Here is a 20,967-nt window from a genome sequence, read left to right on the forward strand (position 1 = left end):
ATGGCCGTTGACTATTTTATTTACACGTGGGAAGCTTCGCAATATGATAAAAAGAAGGTTCTACCGAGAATTGAACTCGGGTTACTGGATTCAGAGTCCAATGTCCTAACCGCTAGACCATAGAACCACTTTGTTATGCTGTTTTATTTTCTGGTATTATAATAGATCTGAGTGAACATGTCCATAATTGTTTACGTTTTGTTGATTTTTAAATTATTTATTCTTCCAACCATGCATAAATTTTTTACGTTTTGTTTTTCTAAAAATCATTATTATCAAATTAGTTTGATATGTTTTCTGTCTTAATTTTACCATATATGTAGTACGTGATTAAATTCAAAATTATAGAGAAATAGTCTCGAATGACCATAAATAAGGTTTTTCTTCATAAAAACACCCAAGACTTAAATTGATTTATTTAAGTTTCATTAAATAGGGTAATTACCATTGTCTCTCTCTCTCTCTCTCTCACTCACAATTTTCTAGTTACATTATATTAAATTATATTTAAAATATTAATTTTGATAAGTTATGCTTTCGTCGTTGACGATCTCCCGCAGCTCCTCTGTCATCAACTCGTCATCGGAGAAATATTCGTATCTCTTCCTCTTCGTCATCACATCTTCTTCATCATCACATCAACTCGTTGTTGTCTAGTTAAACTTGAGTTTACTCTCTACGATCGATTCAACGTTCGTAAAACGTGGAATTGAAATTTACCTACGGAAGATCTTGAAAGAGAAGGATCTTCAAACACAGTAAACTCAAGAACACCAAAGAATTTTATTAGATTTGAGAAAAATATTTACAATGATTTTGAATAAATGAAAAAAAAATACAACACTCTGTTTTCCTCCGTAACAACTTCGTAACAACCTTCTTTGATCGTCCATTGAGCTTCTGCCATCTGTCCTTCTTCAGCTACACTTCTTAACAACTCTAACACCCTTTCTCTCCACTATTATGTTGCCATCTGTCCTTCTTCTTTAACTGTAACACATCCTCCGTCTCCAAAGAACCTTGACCACAAGGCTAACTTGAGAAGTGTGAATACTTGCGTTGAAATTCAAACAGAAACTCTCAAGTGGCTTCTTCTTCCAACTGATTTTCCCATTTAACAAGTATCATAGTAGCAGCTTGACCCTTCCTCTTCACCATCTTCCTCTCCAAAATACACTCCAATGTTTTTATCAGTGGCTCATATATGATCGACGGTAGTTGTGTAGTAGTAGAGACATTACCCACCAGCTTCTTTAACTGAGATATACGAAAGACTGGATGAATTTGGGATGTCGTAGGCAGCTCCAGCTTATACGCAACCGGAACAAACTTATCCAGGATCTTATATGGTGCATAGTACTTCGAAGATATCTTGTTTGAAGTTCTATGAGCCACCGTTTGTTGTCTATACGGTTGAAGCTTCAAGAACACCCAATCTTCAATCTCAAAACTTCTATCACTTCGATGGCGATCTGCCAATTGCTTCATTCTGTGTTGAGCCCTCAATAGATGAAACTTGAGTATCAGCAGCATCTTCTCCCTTTCTTCCAAACATTTAGCTACTACCTGTACCTTAAACTCTCCAAGAAGGTAGGGCAAGTGAATTGTTGGCGGTTGACCATACACTATCTCATAAGGCATGGAGTTAGTAGCCGTATGGTAGTTGGTGTTGTGCCAATATTCAGCTATTGGTAACCATTTTCTCTACAAGTATGGTATATCACTCGTCATGCACCTCAAATAGGTCTCCAAACACCTATTAACAACCTTTGTTTGACCATCGCTTTGCGGGTGATAAGCTGTTGATGTGTTCAAAGAACAACCCTGTAACTTGAACAGTTCTTGCCAAAACTCACTGAGAAAGACTGAGTCTGTATCACTGACAATAGAACCCACAAAGCTTGTACACATTATCCAAGAATTTTTGTGCCACAGAAGCTGCAGTATATGGGTGTGATAGTGCCACGAGGTGAGCTTCGTTGCTCAATCGATCTACCACCACAAGGATTACAGATTTTCCAAAAGAGACCGGTAATCCATCAATAAAGTCCATGGATATGTCAATCCACATGGCCTCCAGAATAGGTAATCGTTGTAAGAAGCCAGGACACGCAGCTGTATCGTACTTACAACTATGACATATCACAAAACTCCTGAGATAGGCTTGTATATCCTTAGCCAAACCCTTCCAGTAAAATAGACTTTTAACCCTCTGAATCGTTACATCTCTTCCTGAATGTCCACCCTGACCAGAACCATGTAACCATTCCAAGATTGAGTTCCTTAACGCCACCTTGTTAGGTACTACAATCTTATTCTTCCTCCAGAGAATATCTTGAAACCAAGTGTAATGTTTCTTAAACTTTGGATCCCTCTGTAATCCTTGGATCACTTCCTGCGACGCTTCATCATACCCATACTCTTCTTGAATCTGTTTCAAGAGATCACATTGCAATACCGTCATTGCCATATGTAATATCTTAGAACTCTCCACACGTGATAGAGCATCAGCGGCTACATTGTCCTTCCCTTGCTTATACTGGGATCTCATAATCAAATTCCAGTAACTTTGGCAACCATTGTTGTTGAATTGGTGTATTCAACCTCTGCTCCAACAAATATTTAAGACTACGTTGATCAGTCTTGATGATAAAATTGTTGGAAAGCAAGTAACGGCACCATTTCTGTACTGCATATACTACTGCCAGTAACTCCTTTTCGTATATAGAAAGGTGTAGCTGTCTTCCCTTGAGATGTCTGCTTATATAAGCAAGAGGATGACCTTCCTGCATGAGCACTGCTCCAATACCAACTCCAAAGGCATCAGTTTCGACAATGAACTGCTTGTCAAAGCGAGGCAGAGACAACACGGTGCATTGCACGTCGCCTTTAACTTGATAAATGCTTCATGTGCCTCCTCATTCCATGTAAACGCATCTTTCTTGGTTAGTACCGTAAAAGGTCTTGCTGTTGTCCCAAAATGTTGAACAAAGCGCCTGTAATACCCTGCTAAGCCGAGAAAACCTCTTAAAGTTTTCAGATTCTTAGGAACTGGCCACTCTCTTACTGCTTTTAACTTTGCAGGATCAGTTGATACACCACTGACTTGGATAAAATTCCCCATATACTCCACTTACTACAAGAAAAACTGAAAATGGCCGCAAAATTTTTGTGGCTATCGATTGATTCTTGTAGCTATTTGACTTCTAGCTATGTATAGCCACAAATCGATTTTGTTGACTATGAGCTTGTGGTTATTTGCAAAACGTTGCCGTCATTCTACAACCTATCCACAAACTATATTTGTAGCTAATATCTACAATTAACAACAAACCATATTTGTAGCTATTATAACCACAATTAGCCACTTATATAATTGTAGCAATCTTAAAATTTAATTTAAATTTTTTTTTTTGTTTAATCAAATTAGTAAATTAATAAAAACAATAAGTACCAAAAAACAATACCAAAAAGTAAATGAAATTATTTCATTTCTAATTATATGTTTCAAAATGGTTTATATAAATAATAAACTGGTTAACCAAACCTAAAGGCTTAACCTAACGCAAAAGAAAACTAAGGAGATGATTGTTTTCATATTTCTAGCTTTTAGTTTTTGGTTTTTGGCTTTTCTTTTAGTTTTTAGATTTTGGTTTTTAGTTTTTGGTTTTTGATTTTGCTGTAGATTTTGGTTCTTTGAAAAACTTAAATGGTGATTTCAGATTTTAGTTTTTAATTTTTGGGTTTTTACAATAAAATAAATGATTAATAACAAAAAGTATTTTTTAGAAATAAAATAAAATAATAATTACACTTACCTTCTTACAAAAATTATCTTTGTTGATTTTAAACATTAAAAAAATATTTTCATTTTTAGTATCTGATTGCACAAATTAGTTAGTGGTGCAAATTTAGTATGAGAGCAAATAATCAAATAAATAAAAATATTGTTATTTTGGAAAACAAAATTGTTGTTCTGGAAAAAAATATTGTTGTTCTTTCATTGGATGTTGAAATTTTTATTATTTTATTTTAATAAAGTTTATAGATTATAATGGTGAATAAATGTATGTGAACGTGAATAGGAAACATTCACAAAAGCCACTAAAATTTAAAATTGCCACTAAAATTTAAAATTAAGGAGTTGCCACTAAAATTTAAAATTCAAAAGTAAATATATACAAAAGCCAACGTCAACTACTACTGTAAACCTAGTAAAATACAGATTTTTTTTTTTTTTTTACAATTGATCAGTTATTTTAAAAACTAGTTTTCCTATTTTTTAGAGAATCAATTTTTTTTCAAAATCTTGATTGGATAATAAAGTAGTTTTTGAAAAACAAAAACAAAAAACATTTCAAAAACTACAAACAATCATTCTCTAACTCAAACCGTGACTCTTTGCTCCTGGTGTCTGTTTGTCATTGATATAGCGGAAGCTTCTAGGGATAGAACTAGATCCGTTGATTCTAATAATACCCGAAAATTATGGTTTGTGAATACTAGCCTTTGGTTCTTCAAATATATCCTTGAAATGCTCTGTTAGATTAGTAATTTGTTCAACTCCAAGTCTCTCACCCTCTTGAGATTGTATTACATTCAACTGCAAATGTGTTTCTTCACTATCTTCGTATGCGTATATCATATACAGTTGTATGTCACACTATCTCTCTTTTCCTTTACTCACTTTGCCTTAATCTCTCGTACAGATCCAGGTGAAATTCCTCTCAATAACACCTGACTTGATCCCCACTTAAACACCATCTCAAGCTTCTGAAAATCCCAAGTGATATGACCAAGAGTAGATAACCACTGCACTCCCAATACAATGTCATGACCACCCAAAGGAATTACCAGAAGTCTGTCATGAACTGAGTTCCATGAAAATTCCATTTAAAGTTGTCAATACGTCCAGAGACATTGATCTTGTACCATCTGTAACTGCCACTTTCGCTCTACCAGCTTTTCTGACTCTACATCCCAACAACTCTGCCACCTTACTATCAATGAAGTTATGTGTAGATCCCGAGTCAATTAACACATATAAGGTCTTCTTCCCATGCATACCCTTCACTTTTATTGTAGTATAATCACTGATACCGGCAATAGCATTGATGGATATCTGAACTACTTCTCTATCTAGATGCTCCACTTCCTCCTGGTTGTTTAGTACCATTTCAAGCTCCGTTTCCTCCTCAAAGTCCATTGAGAAAAGGGTCGTTTTCTTGTATTTCTGAAAATGCTCTGGAGTGAACTTCTCATCACAGTAATAACACAAGACTTTAGCCATTCTCTCACTCATTTCAGCTTGAGATAGAAATGGTCTTAAGTTGCCATTACTCTCCTTCAGACCTTCTTCTCTTTTCACCGGTAATATCCCTTTCTTCGGATAATTGTTCAGCTGAGGTTTACTTGGAGTCCAATTGCTCTTCATATCTCTTCTTGGACGTGCCTTCTCATTTAGTCTTCCCAATACTAAGCACTGACGAGTTGATTGAGGGTTGAACATCCTGATATGCATCTGTGTATCAAGACGCAATCCTGCCAAATAGGCACTCAACAAGTATTCTTCAGACATCTTAAAGCGATTTCTTATAAGCTCAAACTTCTTGTGATATTCAACAATACCCTCCGTCTCCTTCAGCTCTTTTAACTCGGCCATTGGATCATCCATAATCTCCTCAAAACGTTCTTTGAGCCTACTCTTATAATTCCTCCAACTACTAAATATCATTGCATCTTCATCTTCTTTCATTAAAGCTAGATGCCAAGTCGATGCTTCATCATCGAAATGCATTGAAGCGATGCCTACTTTCTTCTCCTCTGGAGTATTATCTATCAAAAATAATTGTTTCGCATTTCCCAACCAGTCCTTGTATTTTCACCATCAAAATGAGGAAATTCTATCTTCGTTAAGCGAGTCATACCTCCCTATTGCGATTGTTGTTGATTTGGCGAAAATCGAATCTGATCACCCAGATTTTCAGCCATTGTGGAAACTCGTTTTGATCAGCTGTTCCACTTCTCAACACATTCATCACTTGATTACTCGCCATCTTTGTTAACATTGTGAGCATTTGACGCAAATCTCCATCTCGTCTCTCTACTCTTTCTCGCTGCAACATCATCTCTTTCTCGATTGCGTTGAAACGGCAGGAAATCACTCCGTCGGTTTCCTTAGCTGTCACACCTTTCTGTAACGCTCCATTGATTCCGAGGATAGAGAGCTCTAATACCACTGACAGAGTTAAACGTGAGTTTAATCTCTACAAAAAAAAGTTGAATCGAAGTTTACCTGTAGAAGATCTCGAAAGAGAAGGATCTTCAAACGCAGTAAACTCAAGAACACCAAAGAATTTTATTAGATTTGAGAAAAATGTTTACAATGATTCTGAATGAATGAAAAAGAATACAACACTCTGTTTTTATACTCTATTTTCCTCCGTAACAACTTCGTAACAACCTTCTTTGATCGTCCAATGAGCTTCTGCCATCTGCCCTTCTTTAGCTACGCTTCTTAACGACTCTAACAACTTTTCTCTCCACTCTTCTGTTGCCATCTGTCCTTCTTTTTTAACTGTAACAGATGATACCATGTAGATATTGTCCCAGATCTTCATCGTCATCGGAGAAATTGTCCGATGAATAGATCATCAGTGCTTCTATCATATGCATTTTCGGTTCACATGTATCCATTATTATATTTACTAGAGATTTTTTCCGGCATACGCCCGGGTTTTACCGCTATATTTTAATTTTATTTAGTTTATAATAGACTCTTTATCTGACTACATATTTCATACTTAGACTGAATATGCTATATAAATTATTAACAAATTTTCAAATTTTTATATTATTTTTGGTGTCTAAAATTTTACAATTATTTAAAATTAAATTTTTCTTTCAATATGTAAATACATATAAGTTGGTAACCAAATTGAATTAAAAAATAGTTCAAATTCAATTATTCTTTTATCATATTTATTTGAATTTTATGAAAATATGGTCAAATTAACATATAAATCAATTTTTTTTAATGTTAAAATCAACCAATATATATTTTAAATTTTAGTATTGATTATTTATTATTTGGTGATAAGAAATTTATATGAATTTGTACTAAGTGTTAAGACAGTGATGAAATGAAGAACAATTGAAATCTAAAAGTGATGTACATCAAAAGAATAAATTATGTCAAATACTTTTGTTTCCATGCAGCAAAATAAAATATAAAAAAAATTAAAATATAATAATATTCTATAAGAGCTATTTGTATCTTTTACCTAAGAAAATCAAAAGAATATAGTTGATTTTTGTTTTAAAAAAGATTGACAATTTATGTCTTTTAATCGACATTCAATGATTGCCTTCAATCATGCTCACTAATGGAATTCTGGTTCTAATATTTAGGCTTGGGGCTGTAGAGAGGGGGGTTCACAGAATTCAAACCCCAGTATTACTCTTATAATCTCCATGGTTCATCATACCGAAGTATCATATTATTATCTATTTTACCTTGCAACAAAAAAATCAGTGTTTGTGTACGTTGAGTGAACCATCCATAATATTAAGTTTGTTAAAATAACTGAAATTAATCATCATATGTAGCTTGTACTTGCAATAGTAGAAACTTACAAAACAGAAGTAATTATTGATAACTTAAGCAGAATTCTGTAATTCTAAATCATTGAACAAACTTACAATGTTCATCTTTCATGAGTCCAACTCTCCAACCAATTGTATACATGAGAAAGAAATCTTAAAAACGCTTTACAAAGTTCTGAAAAACTCTCATTTGATATTTTCTTTCTGTAAATATCAAAATATTTCCTAGTTGGGTCTGTACAACATCATTTCTTGCTGCTTGAAGTAGCAACGGATCCTCTTCGTCCACTAAACACAAGATTCAGATAACAAAGAGTAGACAGGTGATAAATTATTTCAAGACTATTGTCTAACTAAGAATGATTATATTTGAATACCCTAACATCCATGGTTGAACTAAAGAACAATTAGATTAACTTAACAACCCAGGATGTAAAATCCCATCTTCCTTCTCTGGCGTTAGTATTGTCTAAATTTCTAGTAAGTAATTAAAGATCGAAAGGAGGCATCACAAAAAGTCCTACCTTTTCTAGCAAATCTTTATTGCTGGGGTAATATATCAGAACCTGGGCTTACCTTCCAGATGTGTCAATATTGAGGTATCTGATACAAACCATAGCATGAGCAACATTAGTTGAAGAACTGGAAGGAAATATCCAAACAACTTAAGGATTTTATAGAAATTCAGAGCTAAATATAGTACACCTGAACCATATAAGCAAATAACAAAAGACAATACTCTTTGGCATGCAAACAAAGACATTTCAGTGAATATATATTTCTCCAGATGCTGAGATGTACAACACAGAACACCACCATAGTTTTAGATGTATAAATCTCCGAATATCCTTTTCTACTCAAGCTATTAGAGATGGTAGTGGAGTGACCAGTTCAATAATCTCGATGCAGTCATGTTTACATATACATTTCTCCTACAAAAAACAATCACAGACATGAGTTAGTACGCCTACTTATTATATATACTCAGGCGCGGATGGTTTCTACCTGTCCGAAAAGGTTTGAACAAAAGAAGCAGAGACCTATATGTTAACATAGAAAATTAGATAGACGACCCAAAAAACACATACAAAATTTGATAAAAGACCGAAGTAATAGAAGAAAATAAGCAATGAAAGGAATCGGGAAGTGAAAAGTAAACTAATTAGGGTTTAAGCATGCTACCATGAAATCACGTCGCTACTTCCTTGTGTTGTGAATATTGTTTTCTCTCTCGGCGGTGCAATCTATACATCAAGCTACCATACGTCGTTCTCGACACAACTTTCTCTCCGCAACATAGTCTCCTCGCAAAACTTACAAAACTAAACATGAAAATTAGTCAGCGTGTGACTATATACTTATACGAATCTACAATGAAGGAATAATACAAACCTGAAGTTTTTTTTTGGCTCTGAGATTGTATTCAAGATTTTGTCATGGTTCTACTCATTGTAGAATGTGCCTTCTACTGATAAGAAAATATGTTTTTTCGAAAATTAAGGAAGTTTCTGTTAAGAAAATATTATAATTCCCTAAAACGTGTCTTGATCGATTTCTTTGCCAAAATATTAAAAAAAAACGATTTTTTCTTTTCTTCTTAATCAATCTATGATTTCTCTGTCTTGTGATTTTCACAAACTCTTGTTCTATGATGCATATTTATACAACATGTGGTGTTTGGGAATTTAGTGTAACCACGTGATGAGTTTTTTCGGATGATGACAAAGTGGATAGGCTACTGTTATTGGAATCAAGTTCTATCTTAGAAGATTTTAAAAAATGGTTATGGAGGATTTTGATATGGAAGAAGAATAGGGTTAGTAGGAATATTTGGTTCCGTACTTCAGTACCTTTTGTTCCCTTTTTTAATTTTTTTTTACATTTCTTCTGTCTTTCTAAAACATTTTAGTTTTATTTTTTTCATTAAACTTTTAAAATAGTTTTATTGTATGTTTAATTTGATTAATGAAAGGTTAATTTTTGCATTATGAAAAATATTATACTATAGATACAACTTAGTGATGGTATTATAATAAGAAGGACATCCATTCTAAATTTTTGTTCTGATTTCGTAATTTTTCCTATAATCTATTAGACCAATGTGCTTCCACAAAAGAAGATATGTTTTTTATGCATACTAGAAAAAGTACGTAGTTCAGTACTATACTAATTCTTGGTTCAGTTGCTCAAAAAAAAAAAAAACTAATTCTTGGTTCATAAATGAACTGTGTACATCTGCATAAATCTAAAAGAAGTTACATGAATCTTCTAGTATTGGAATATTTTTCAGCAACTGAATCTGTTGAACAACTTAATAGTTATTTTTCTTACATGTATATAATTAAGAAAACTTGTCTAATCAACGAAAGAAAGAACGATGATTATAATTGGAAGAATATTTGTACTAGTGTTAAAAATAACAATCCAAAAATTGTTTTGAGAAATGAAGCACCATCAAAAGACCAAAAGGGCAAAACGTTCCCAACAAATCCGAAGGAAAGGATAGTTATAAAACTCTCAATGTATTTGATCGATCGCAAGAACACTTCTAGCCGCCAGAAACAATCGCATGAATAGCTTCGCTGACAGATTGATCATCTGCTCTAACAGCCAGTTTCATTGCAATTTCCTTTCTGTTGTCCATTCCAAACTGTGCCTTCACCAAGACTTTCACGTTCCCTATGTACAAACCTGACAGTAAACTTGTGTGTGACCTTGCATTGCTTGCAACTGTCTCTGTCCCCTGAGGACACAAATAAAACAATGCATTAAGAAGGACAAATCGAGAATTGTATTAAGATTGGGGAGAAGCGCGCCTAACCTCACAAGACTGCATGCCAAGAACATCAGTTACAGCTTTGACTGCTTCGCCTAAGCTCTCTCTGGGGCCAAGCCCATACTCATCTACAAGCTCGTTCTCTGGGTCCATGTTTTCCCATGCATTCCTGAAATTTGAAACACCGACATTCACCATGTAGTCAGCAGGGACAACCTCAAGGTCCTCGAGTTGGTACTCATCTTCCACACCATCTTCCTCTGCTTCACCTGTGTTTGGGTCAACCTGTTCATACATTGATCATGTGATTATTTATTCTAGTCAACTAAAAGTGGGTGAAACTGAAAGCTTATGAGGCATGTACGTACCTCCTTGACAACGAAAGTCAATGTGTTTGAGAACTTTCCAACAGCGGGGACTCCTTCTGGCTTCTCAAACGCCACAAAGGCCTGACCGGGAGAATCGTAAGGGAGCGAGTTTAGTGGCTTCGAAGATAGTTCACTGAACTCCTCTGCTTCTGAAGCATCTACAATGACATTGACCTGCAAAACAAGGGAGGAGGAAAGGAATTGTAAAAGGGAAAGGCTTTCAGCTAATATATTATCATGCTCATTACCCTCTCCAACAATTGCTCTGGTACTGTGTTTGTACAGTTATACTGAAAGACAACGTGACTCTCGAAGATATGCTTTACAACATTGACCGAGTATTCTGTTTCTGCTTCAGTTAGCTCCACAGGTGAAGAAGACTGAAAATACCACATGTTTAACCAATAAGGATGAGTGAATAAGTGTAAACTCAAACGAGAAGCGTGTGCGGAAAATTTGTATACAAACCTTGAAAAGTTTGCCAAAGGTAGCAAACTCTGGAATAGATGATAGAAGTCTTTCATATGCATCAAACCCAGAAACAGGTGCAGGTGGTGGAGCACCAAGACCAGTGGGATTTTTGCCCTTGGCTTTCTTCTCTGCGAGTGGCTGCGATTTGACTTCCTTAGGCACAGATTCAACATCAAAAGCTTCTTCAGAGGGCTCCTGCAACATCAAAGATATAATATGGTAACTGACTTCCTAAAGAGTATGTATAGAGTAGAAAGCTAGGATATGTGAAGCTCACATAGTTTTTCAGACTTGTCTCCATGTTGACTAAAGGGGCCTCCAGGGAACCAAACAGAAACTCTCTGCTATCGTTGTCGGTTTCAACAAGGCCATCATCGTTGCCAAGTATACTCAAAAAGAGTGTTGCTCTATCACGAACCTGGAGATAAAGACATTGAAATTCAAATTAAAAACAACAGTTTGTGCAGACCGAAACCCATGCATGCAATCTGTATATAACGAACGAGACATGATGATATATTGATATCCACAGGACCACAGATTTACTACTGCAACCAATGACTAGAAGGCAACTTTTCAATAGGACTAGGCACCAACCTCGTCATCACTGTCATAGATGCAGCGCTTCAACAAGACAGTAATCCGGGGCTGCAAGACAATTATTGATGTAATATCTTTGTCATCAACCGAGGACGATAAATAATAACCTTAATGACGCTTAATAAGATAACTATACCTTCAAAGCTTCAACCATAAACCCAAACTTCGCAAGTGTGCAAACAGCAGCTGCTCGAACAGTTGCATTCTCCAAATGCACACGGTTGTATATATACCGGATATACTTGCTAGGATCTGACGTGTTCGGTCCTTCAATTCCCAGGAAATGAAGGATCTACGCGGAAAAGATATATTTAAATAACAATGAAAACATTAACAGCTGCAATCCCAGGTAAAAGATGGCGAAAAGCAAATTACCTGAGTTGAAAGGTAAGTGAATTCACAATCTTCGATAAACTCGCAAAGATGGAGCAATCCATTTTCCTTTGCATCTGGAATATCTCTGATAATGGTTACAATAGAATCAACAATTGCCCTTTTATACTCGAATCCACCTTCTTCCCTAAGAATGTTGCTCAAGAAGTTCATCCTACAAATAAAAAGAGAGGCAAAGTTACCAAATGCCAGTGATACACATCTTGACACCTCGACAGAATGGTAACTTCTATAGACCAAAACTACCAATAATGAAACCTAAATGTTCGCTTACAATGATCTATACTTCAGCGGAAATTTCACACACAAAGATCTTATGGCTTCCACTACCACAATTTTGAACTCATCTGCGATATCTGACATGAAATTAGTTATCTGCTTCATCAACCGTTCCACACTAGATTCATTCCCTGTTTTCAGAAGTGTGGTGATTGCAAGTGTAGCAATGCTTCTATTCTGATCAGAAATTAAACTCTCCATATCAATGTTGCAGTTGGTGACTGCCATGGGATGAGTCATTGCAACCTGCACAGTTCAGACCTCGATTCAGTATACAGTGTATATAGGGAAGATCTTTCAATGTATATCCTTGTACAGCATCTCATTATCCTCTATTAAAGACAATGATTAAGCTACTCAGGAAAACTCAGGAACAGGCTTTCAATTTGTCTGTCAGGAAATAAAGAAAATAGTTTTGTAGTGAGAGGTGTCCAAGAAAACAAAGAACGAATTGTACACCTTGTTTAGTGTCCGGACCGCAGCAAATCTCAGCACTGGTTTAGGGGAACTCAAAAAGAGCTGGAGGACAGTAATTGCTGGAGTCAATTCCCGGCTTGACACACCATCAAGCTCTGTGATAGCCCTGGCAGCCTCAAGGATCACCATTTCTGCCTTATGGCGAAGGCAACTCTCCAGAAAATCATAAAAAGGACGTTCCCCAGACTGGCTATGGTTGCCCATGTCCCGGATTATCTGAATAGAAAAATTAAAGTTGTCATGCCAAGACTTTCATACATCATATTATCATGAAAAATAGAGGCCAAACCTGACTGGTGTAACGTATCAAGAGACACTGGGCCAAAGGAGAACGGACAGCGCCCTTGGTCAAAGAACCAACCAACTTGCTGACAGCCAGGCGGTCATTTTGGCGTATCTGGATAAGATAGATAATCAATACTCGTAAACGTTCATTAGACCACACCTCCTATGATCTACAAGACCCTACAGCAGACTGACATGATATGTAGCCACTAGGAGCTAATACAGAGTGAACAATATAGGTAAAAGATAAAGCAGCTCAGGATTTCAGCTTTGCATATGTGGCATGGTCTCATGAAAGATTAGCAAAAAAATGAAGCATACGTATCCACACAAACATATGAAAGGTATGCAGCAACGACCATACTATATAGAAGTATATAACTATAAAGCTTATTTATGTTTCTAAATAATACATTTAGTAATATGCTACCAGGACTACATAAAGATGTTACTTGTCAGTGAATGACTAAATCCTCAGGAAACAATTCACTTTCTGCTAACACAAGATACAATAATGTACCTGATGAAGCAAAGCCAAGGCATGAAACTGAACAAGGGCAGCTCTTGACTGCACAGCTTCTTGAACCTCGTTGCTCCATCGTTTAACAATTTCTGGGTTTGACTGGAAACAAAGAATGGAAGTGTATCAGTCTAAATCTCACACTAGGAAACAGGCCTCATATGGTGCACAAAGGATACCTTTAGCATGTGAAGTCCACTGACTAAAGCTGCACTTGAAACAACAGGGTTCTTATCGACGATAGCTTGTTTCAAGTAGCGCTCAATTTGTGTAAGAAGGGTTCCGTCAATAATTCGGCAGAGGACACGAATAGCATTTGCACGGTACATATCAATCTTGCTGTTCATATCCTTCATCAGGGAGCTTGTGACAATAATAACCTATAGAGAAAGAAAACACCTGATTAGAAATTCTAGCTGCAAGTGAAGTGCAAGATTTCCACTGGACCACGAACCTCGTCCGAGCCTGGAGATAGTTCCTTAATGATCAAGTAGACCATTCTCCTCAAACCAGTGTCTTTAGATTGGAAAAGCTTTGTGACGGAGAAGAAAACTTCTGTTGCTTCAACCTGCACATGAAGCAAAATGTGAGAAAAAACAAGGAATAAACGTCGCTACAAACGGTATCACGGTTTCAGATGAACACAAAAAAAAAAAAAAAAAAAAAGTGACCTTGGTGAATGACTCCCCTTGGTTAAGCAGATAAAGAAGTTTCGTGATGACCTGGGAGCACCTTCTGGGATCAAGCTGAGGGTCATTGAAGACTCTAGCTTCTTGAAGCACTGCTCCTTTCTCAATTCCCATGAATGGGGAAAACTCCACTGATCCACATACATTAGCAATAAGCAACCATAAATCACAAAAACGAATCACATTCTTCACAGTGATTCGAATCCAAGGTTGGGTAGATCTACGCATCGATTACAAATACAGATCTAAAAACCAGAAAAATGGTTGAACCGAAGAGAAAGAAGAGAAGGAAGACGTACGCTCATCGTCGAGATCATCGTCTTTCTTCACGAGTGGTTGTGCCATCGCTCTGATTTGCTCAGATCTCTTCTCTTCCCTTCAAGAAGAATATTGCTGAGACTCGAGAAGAGAGTTGAGATGATGAAAAGAGAGCAACGATCTGCTGCATCCGCACTACACGTGGTTCCCTATGTACAAACTGCCCGATCTTCCGCCACGTCATATCTCTTGTATTTGACGGTCTTAAGTGTTTCAGTCCTGGTTTTTAATTTTTTTTTTCCTCATTTCCTCTACTTATTCTCATATATATATACCAGGGGTGGTACAATAATACATTGTATAATTTTAAATTTTTTTGGTATTTTAGTAAAGAAAATATTTAGCAGACATATGAAGATATTTTACTGTATTTCAGTTTCTGCAATTGGTTTTGAAATTATCTTAGAATAATCAAAATTTGAATGTATGTATAAAAATATATGTGTGATTTAATATATTCCAATTTTAGTCTGCTGAATTTTATTATATTTGTGCTATGAACGTTTGTATTTTGATCTTCGGATAATGGATTTCAAATTGTGTTTTGTTGTAGCTTCTTATGTGTTTTATGGATGTTGGGGGTGTTGACTTGTTTTATTTCGGTATTTGGTTGGATAGCATAAGTGGTTTTCATTTATCGATTTAATTAAAATAGAATAGGTAGCTGATAGTTGTAACAATGTAAATGAAGTAGAACTTAAAACATAAAGTAAAGATGGTGTTCGAAAATGAAAACATGTAAAGGCTTGTGTGTGTTTTTATTATCTTGTTTGAAGAAAGATAATAAATTGTTTCATCTGCTTAAAGTAATTGATATTTTCTTATTATCTATTTGAAATGTAAAGGATAAATTGCTTCATTTGCTTAAAGTAGTAACAATGCTTGTGTAGATGGTCCATGTTGAAGATGTGGCAACTTGGTGGGGGTTGGAGCCTGACCATGTTGGTTAGATATTGCATCTTCATACGAATATTGTAAACACGGACAGGTTTGTCAGTTACTTACTTGTTCTGAGATTTCTGTATATTTCTCTGTAAACAATGTTAGTAACAGCATATTTTCTTGTTGTACTTTCAGTATCATCAAGTATGTGATGTCCTTCCAGGGTTACTCGTGAGACAGCAACATAGAACTGGCACTGACTAAAAACTGGTGTTGGGAGATAGAGGGCAACCTGCTTTTAGACTCTGACCTTGACTCTTATTTATAGTCATTGCATAACATAATCTGATTGGGTAGTGTCGTTTGGGGTTAACTGAATCCTTGGGATCAAGAATTTCTCTCTCACATGAGTTCCCGTTAAAAGCTCTGCCTCTAGAACTCTGCATCCCAGACGTGAAATCACCATTCTTGTTCCATTGCAAAGCCCATTTCACCGGTTTAGATTGCGTAACGTCATCACTGGAGCACCGACTTTCAGAGATAGTTTATGGTTTGGCAAACCTGCAAACTCAAGTGAGTTTAAGTATTCTTGAGTGTAGTTATTTGTCCAGTCATCTTCTGGTGTGGACCCAAAGGCAACGCTGTCCGAGCTTAAATATTCTTTCTCCGCAGCAGTGACTTTAGACAATAGTTAGGAGTTAAGTTCATTCGCACTGGCATTAGTTGGTGCTAAGATAGCTCTTCCTGTTAAGTAACTGCGATTGAGGTAGTTATTAACAAAGTTGGGGTAGGCAGCATCTGATATTGTCTGATGCGGCTGGTCAGACATGGGAAGCATGAATTTATCTGCTACTAAAATCTGCTCACCGTCCTCCTGACTTCTTCCCTCTGTTTCCACAATTGCTGCAGTTCTGTTACCAACTCCGAGTATCCACTCAACAAATTCTATATCAGTTTGTCTTAGTCTCATGTTGATGCTTAAAGTGTGGATCTGTGCATACGGCCAGAGGTATGAGTTGGGCGTGTGTTTTAAACCTTAATATTAAAATCTCAGAATCGATCATCTACTCTCTCATAATGAACATGTTAATATCTAGCATTCTATCTTGTAATATTCATTTAACAGTGAGTGGACGGAGTAGCCCACACGATAGTAATGGAACTTGCATAATACTGGCATTTGATCTTGTGCGGTGAAATCTTTATGCGTAAACTGCTTGAATGTATGATTATGTATTAATTATTATTAGTCTGATGTTCATAATCTTGCCATGAAAACGTAGATGATGGGGAAAAACATGTTTTGGGATCTCTGCACCTGAATTATGTCTATTTTTTGCAAGTGAACATTTGAATGTAATACAAACTATTTAATGATTTAAAAGTGCTTGTAAGTCTATATGTATATGAAAGGATGCTTATATATAGAGATAACAAAACCACGACATGTGGATGTTTTGTTATGTAAAGATTCGCATTAATAATCCAAAAACACCAACCATTACATCACGTTTTAAAAATAAAAGAGAAATAGATTCAAACGATACTGGAAAAAGTGCTAAAGCATTATTTAAGGAGATGCTGTGGTGGTTTTAGTTATTCCAGACATGCTTTATTTGGGACATTCTCATCCAGAGCAAGTTGTTCTTTGGTCGAAGCTGAACGTCCAGCTGGTGGATCATCTGAAGTAGATGGCTCAGCTGCAACATTGAACGTGTTATCAACTTTGGCATCTGGTCCGGTACATCAACTTCAGACAGCGCTGCTTCAAGTTCAAGGACAGTTGCACCTTCCTGTTTACAAAGTAACGAATAAGAAGATTATATATTGTAGTCACATCAAACTCAAAGCAGTGAAAGAGACGAACATTTACAACAGAGGCAGGCATAGATGCAAGCTCTCTCTGAGGAAATATGCGGGAAATGGTTTAGGTTTTGTGGTTTGAATTGAAACTGAAGTCGGTTACTTTGAGCTGGAAGGTGTAGGTATTCCCTACAATATCAGCAAGGGATTGAGGGAGATCAGTATCAACCTTAGCATCAACACCTGAACCCTGCAAAGCGGGAAACATCTTTATATACAAAATCAAGACACAAAATAATAGCAAAAGTTAATAGGTAGTGTACTTGATTAAAGGTCATACCACAATTTGTACAGCTTCAGAAGCTTGAATGTTTGTAAGTTTATCAACCTCCATATCAAAAGCTAGGAAAGCCGCTGAATCAGTGTGGTCAGACACAGACAATGCCACCATGTAGCTATTGTCAATGAAAGAATAAATCTTCGAAATTTAGTCTCTTGTAATATATGCCACTGATTTACAATATGGGGAAGAGGCATAGTTCAAAGCTTTTTACCTGAGGGAAGCCACATCATTAGCAAACCCCATTTGGTAGCCAATATAACACCAACTATCATCTTGCTGAATTCCTGTTAATTTTAGCTATGAACAGAAACTCAATTATCTGTGTATTGTAGAAGTAGCATCTAATTCAGCAGATAAATCTAAAAGGAGCTATAATTTAGACTAACCACACTTCTTCACCTGAGGCTCGACAGTGATACTTTATCTAACCAGTATGAACGGGACTGTCCTTTCGAACTCTTCTTTTCCTGCAGCTGTCTCCAATCAAAGTAGAGATGGGTGGCATTAAGATATAACCGGCTTGTCAAAAACATACGGAGTTTATTTAAGAAGTTAGAAGGATAAAAATAGTCTATGCCATGAATTAGACGAAAGCTATTTGTAAATGCAATAATAGTCATAAACATTTACTTTTCTTACCCCCAACTATCTTGGGATTGATGCTGGTGACAAGCACAATTTTTGGCTCTCTCCAGTAACTTTCAAATTTGTTATGGATTGCAAGAGCTAAAGAATCGAACATACTAACATAAACGTTTACATCCCTGCAATGAAGCGTTGATATCAAGTCACATCAGGTACAGGTTGGAGTATAGAGGATAACAAATGATGACCTAACAGTCGAAACTACCTCTCTAGACGTAAATTAAGCATTACACGTTGTGGCCCCGGTAAACGGTCGGTGATTGTGCTCCTGATTGCACTTAGCTCACCAAGTATGTATAGGACATTGTTTAATTGGAAAATGTTTACAGATGATATCACAAAAACCAAATACACAACTCAAATTCAATATACATACCAGGGAGCTGTCTGTTGGTGTTTGCCAACGTAAGTAGGTAATCGTAAGGTTGGAATCAGAACAGTTCAGTAGGTATGGTCTTAACGTCGTCTGTTAGTTTTTCAAAAGAAGTGCTTTTAGTGAAACATATGGATAGGGGCGCATTAGACAAACAAAAATTGTTGCTGCTTCTCGCTACATGAAACTGCTTCGCGTGTACACCGAACCTTCGCTCAAACGGTGTCTGAATCTGAGCTGACGGTTCGCACTAACCAACCCATGCATAAGCGTCGACTGTTTGAAAGAAATAAATCAAAAGATTAGACAATCGGTATGGATACCAACGCAGGTTTATATCTAATAGGAGACTGACGTGATTACCTGTTCGTCAATGAGCAGATGTCAAAACTCAAGAGCTCACCGCCTTTCCTCACATTGCAAGCCTCTCAAAACCTCAGCAAACAAACCTCCGCAGTGTTGGAGCAGCCACCGGCTTTCAGATCGGCAAGGAGGGTGAAGGAATTCACCATTGTCAGAGTTGTAATTAGGACAGTCTATTCGTATCGCTCTCGTTGAAGTTGTTATGCTCATCACTTAAAGGTTGGAAGATTTATACTCGGAGCCTAAGTCGGTTACTTTGGGAGGCGATGAGGAGTGGGTTAATCACGTTAAACCGCCGATTAAATTGCTTATTGTTAAAAGCTGGAGACGTTACGGTAACTTGATCGACGTCTGCGTTATCTAAAGAATACGGATGCTGATATACAAAGCTAGGAGCAGGTTGAAGAGAAGAAGATGAAACCCTATCCGGACCTCAAAACAATGTTATGTATAAGCCCAAACATAAACAATCTATAAAGGCCAAGACAAAAGGCAAACAAAAAGCCCAGTTCAGATGAAAGCACAAAAGCATCCGAAAGAATCAATTTCCTAGAGTGCCAAGTGTCCGAAAACGCCCCTTCTTCTTTGATGACGTGGACGCAGGAGGAGAGAGGCAATTCAACTTTATTATTATAATTTATTTATTTATTTTTAACTATTTTATTACCCAAATTAGAAGTGGTCTAAATTTTTTATTTATTTAAATAGTTTAGAGCTTTCAAGTTGTTATTTATATATCTATATAGTGATGGTATAATGGTCTATTATTTTTGTTTATAAATCTATTTTGGTCATTCTCTTTATGTGTTCTTTTGGTCAAAAATATTTCTTTAGACTCTTTTGGAAGGTTTGCTCAAAATTGTAATATGAAATGTGTCTATTGAGTTAAAATAATGAATCAATTAATCATATATTATTTTCGTGTCATACATTTATACAAACATGGATCATTTTTTATGTTTCCTTGAACTCAAAATATCATATCATATATGTCTTTTGAACTTTGGATTATATAATTTGGAAACTTCTTTCATAAATTAAGATAACATATGGGAAATATGGTATACATGAAAAATTAGAAATTACAAAATTCATTGTAACATTTGATTATATCCTTATGAGGTTGATGAACGAGACTAAACTAGGGTGTTCATAGTCAGCCGTCAACTTTGTTTTGCTCCGGTGGCTGCCTCGTCTTCTCGAGGTCGTCAGAGGCGTTCCCTACCTTCTCCATATCGTCTCTGTTCTCTCTTTGGTGGTCCCTGTCTTTGTCTCGGTGGGACAAAGGCTCTGCTACGTCACATCAGTGAGATTTTTGGGTTAGATTTTGGGTTTCTCTGTGGTTTGGCGGCGTGCAAAGTTTGCGTCCTCCTTTTTCCAGGCACATGTCTCTGTTTTTAGAGGCGGCATTTTCATTGGTCAAAGACTCGGTGTTTACCAGTGTGATGGTTTACTAGATTTGTTTCTATGTTTCTTAACTGCTTTGGTTTCTTCCGGGTGGTGGCGCATGGTGGATAGTGGTGGTCAGGTTTTTATTCATTCTATTGCGTTCTATGGTGGGGACGTGTCATGTCGCAGATAGTGGTTGATATCACGTTTTCATTGTCTTTATGGACATGTTCTAAATGTGGTGTTAATTGATGTGATCGACTATCTATATGATATGTACTTTGCAGTTCAAATTTGTTCAACGGTAGCTTAACTGAAGCTAGCTCGAAACAAAATTAAAAGAAAAAGCAATCGAAGAAAAATACTTATCTACAATATGAGAATTATG

The 20,967-nt window shown here is 36.3% G+C and overlaps 1 protein-coding gene and 1 non-coding gene across 2 annotated transcripts; both read right to left on the reverse strand.

The window, feature by feature from the left end:
• Window positions 1-55: 55 nt before the first annotated feature.
• TRNAQ-CUG lies at window positions 56-127 on the reverse strand. The gene has a single exon. It is a non-coding gene; the product is annotated as a tRNA-Gln (tRNA).
• Window positions 128-9,964: 9,837 nt separating this feature from the next.
• On the reverse strand, window positions 9,965-14,919 carry LOC106433681 (coatomer subunit gamma-like). The gene is made up of 17 exons (XM_013874505.3): window positions 14,763-14,919; window positions 14,446-14,594; window positions 14,229-14,342; window positions 13,954-14,154; window positions 13,775-13,876; window positions 13,259-13,366; window positions 12,952-13,185; window positions 12,488-12,738; window positions 12,196-12,367; window positions 11,957-12,112; window positions 11,818-11,868; window positions 11,498-11,638; window positions 11,218-11,415; window positions 10,998-11,129; window positions 10,750-10,923; window positions 10,427-10,666; window positions 9,965-10,348 (listed from the first exon to the last, which is right to left on the reverse strand). The coding sequence occupies exons 1-17, from the start codon at window positions 14,806-14,808 to the stop codon at window positions 10,154-10,156; spliced, it is 2,664 nt and encodes an 887-aa protein (XP_013729959.2). The 5' UTR covers window positions 14,809-14,919; the 3' UTR covers window positions 9,965-10,153.
• Between the last annotated feature and the right edge of the window lie 6,048 nt (window positions 14,920-20,967).

This window comes from Brassica napus, chromosome A7, assembly GCF_020379485.1.
Source record: "Brassica napus cultivar Da-Ae chromosome A7, Da-Ae, whole genome shotgun sequence".
In the NCBI taxonomy this organism is placed as follows: domain Eukaryota; kingdom Viridiplantae; phylum Streptophyta; class Magnoliopsida; order Brassicales; family Brassicaceae; genus Brassica; species Brassica napus.